We start from the raw sequence: 1907 nt of genomic DNA on the forward strand, positions 1-1907 counted from the left end.
CCTGGGGGGGCTCCCGGTGCCCGGGGGGGCCGTGCGGACCCGTCCCCGCCCCCAGGTTCGTGCAGTACAAGGCGACGTCGCTGGAGAAGCAGCACAAACACGACCTGCTCACGGAGCCCGACCTGGGCGTCACCATCGACCTCATCAACCCCGACACCTACCGCGTGGACCCGGGCGGTGCGGCGGCACCCATGGGTGCTGGGGGGCGCCCGGAACCCCCCCCCCGGGGCCACTGGGGGGCTTGCAGGGCTGCCCAAGCCGTGGGGGCACCCTGGGGTGCTCCTGGGGTTGGGGGGGAACAAAGGGCACCCCGAGGTGCTCCTGGGGTTGGGGGACCCCAAGGATGGGGTGGGGGGGACTTGGAGCTGCCCAGGGTGCCCCTCAGGGGCTGGGGACACCCCTAAGGTGCTGGTAGGGATTGGGGGGGTCACAGGCACCCCTAAAATGGGGAGTCCCAACCTCCGCCTCCTCCCCTCCCAGTGCTCCTGGACCCGGCAGACGAGAAGCTCCTGGAGGAGGAAATCCAGGCGCCCACGAGCTCCAAAAGGTGACAAATCCACCCCAAAATGAGGCCGGGGGTGTGACGCGGGGTGGGTGACGTGGCCGTGCCCCCCCCAGGTCCCAGCAACACGCCAAGGTGGTGCCCTGGATGCGCAAGACCGAGTACATCTCGACCGAGTTCAACCGCTACGGGGTGTCCAACGAGAAGCCCGAGGTCAAGTGAGTCCCGGGGGGGACGCGCACACACCCTGGGGGACCCCCCCAGCCCGGAAACACCCCAAGATAACCCCCCCGCCCCCCAAAACAACTCCTGCAGGATCGGGGTGTCGGTGAAGCAGCAGTTCACGGAGGAGGAGATCTACAAGGACCGTGACAGCCAGATCGCCGCCATTGAGAAGACCTTCGAGGACGCCCAGAAAGCCGTGAGATGGGCAGCGGGGGGGGCACGGGGCGCCCGGGGACCACCCCCGCGCTGCCCCCACTCCCATTTGTGTCCGTCCCCCCCCCAGATTACGCAGCACTACAGCAAGCCCCGCGTCACCCCCGTGGAGGTGATGCCCGTGTTCCCTGACTTCAAGGTACCGGGGCTATTTTGGGGCTGGGGGGGACACACATGGGGGTGGGGACCCCCCCTCTGCAAAGAGGGGGCCCCCCAGCAAAGAGGAGACCCCCCAGCAAAGAGGAGACCCCCCTCCCCAATAACAAGGGGGCTGCGAAGCTCCCCATTGGTGGGGGGCAACAGGGGACACAAAATTGGGGCTCCCTTTGCAAAGCGGGGGGAGGACTGGGGGGGTGTCAGTGTTGATTTGGGGGCAGTTTTTTGGGGGGGGGCGCTTGGTGCCACCCTTTTGTGTCTCCGCCCCCCTCCCCAAAAAACCAAGATGTGGATCAACCCGTGCGCCCAAGTGATCTTCGACTCGGACCCGGCGCCCAAGGACACGAGCGGCCCCGCGGCGCTGGAGATGATGTCGCAGGCCATGATCAGGTGACGGGGACCCCGGGGGACACCGGCGGCGGGGGGACACCCCTTAACCCACCCCCCCACCACCCCGGGGCCGCCCGCAGGGGGATGATGGACGAGGAAGGCAACCAGTTCGTGGCCTATTTCCTGCCCGTGGAGGAGACGCTGCGCAAGCGCAAGCGCGACCAGGACGACGACGTCGACTACGCGCCCGAGGACGTGTAGGCGGGGACGCGCGCGGGGGGGGGGACCCCCCGACGGGGACGCGGGGACCCCCCGGGCGCCCCGGTGATGCGCCCCGCGCCGCAGGTACGACTACAAGATCGCGCGCGAGTACAACTGGAACGTGAAGAACAAGGCGAGCAAGGGCTACGAGGAGAACTACTTCTTCATCTTCCGCGAGGGCGACGGCGTCTACTACAACGAGCTGGAGACGCGGTGCGGG

General features: G+C 68.1%; 1 protein-coding gene across 1 annotated transcript in view; it reads left to right on the forward strand.

Annotated features, from left to right (window-relative positions):
• Positions 1 to 1900, forward strand: part of PAF1 (PAF1 homolog, Paf1/RNA polymerase II complex component) — a gene marked incomplete at its 3' end in the record, with an annotated part of 5879 nt that extends 3979 nt beyond the window's left edge. Inside the window, exons 2-9 of the mRNA XM_026053423.1 lie at positions 56 to 177; positions 481 to 547; positions 619 to 720; positions 818 to 923; positions 1011 to 1079; positions 1383 to 1486; positions 1567 to 1683; positions 1772 to 1900. Of these exons, the coding sequence (XP_025909208.1) occupies positions 56 to 177; positions 481 to 547; positions 619 to 720; positions 818 to 923; positions 1011 to 1079; positions 1383 to 1486; positions 1567 to 1683; positions 1772 to 1900 (816 nt within the window). The remainder of the gene's footprint in view (positions 1 to 55; positions 178 to 480; positions 548 to 618; positions 721 to 817; positions 924 to 1010; positions 1080 to 1382; positions 1487 to 1566; positions 1684 to 1771) is intronic.
• Positions 1901 to 1907: the final 7 nt, after the last annotated feature.

Source organism: Nothoprocta perdicaria, unplaced genomic scaffold, assembly GCF_003342845.1.
Source record: "Nothoprocta perdicaria isolate Ctin4 unplaced genomic scaffold, notPer1 scaffold_1142, whole genome shotgun sequence".
Lineage (NCBI taxonomy): Eukaryota > Metazoa > Chordata > Aves > Tinamiformes > Tinamidae > Nothoprocta > Nothoprocta perdicaria.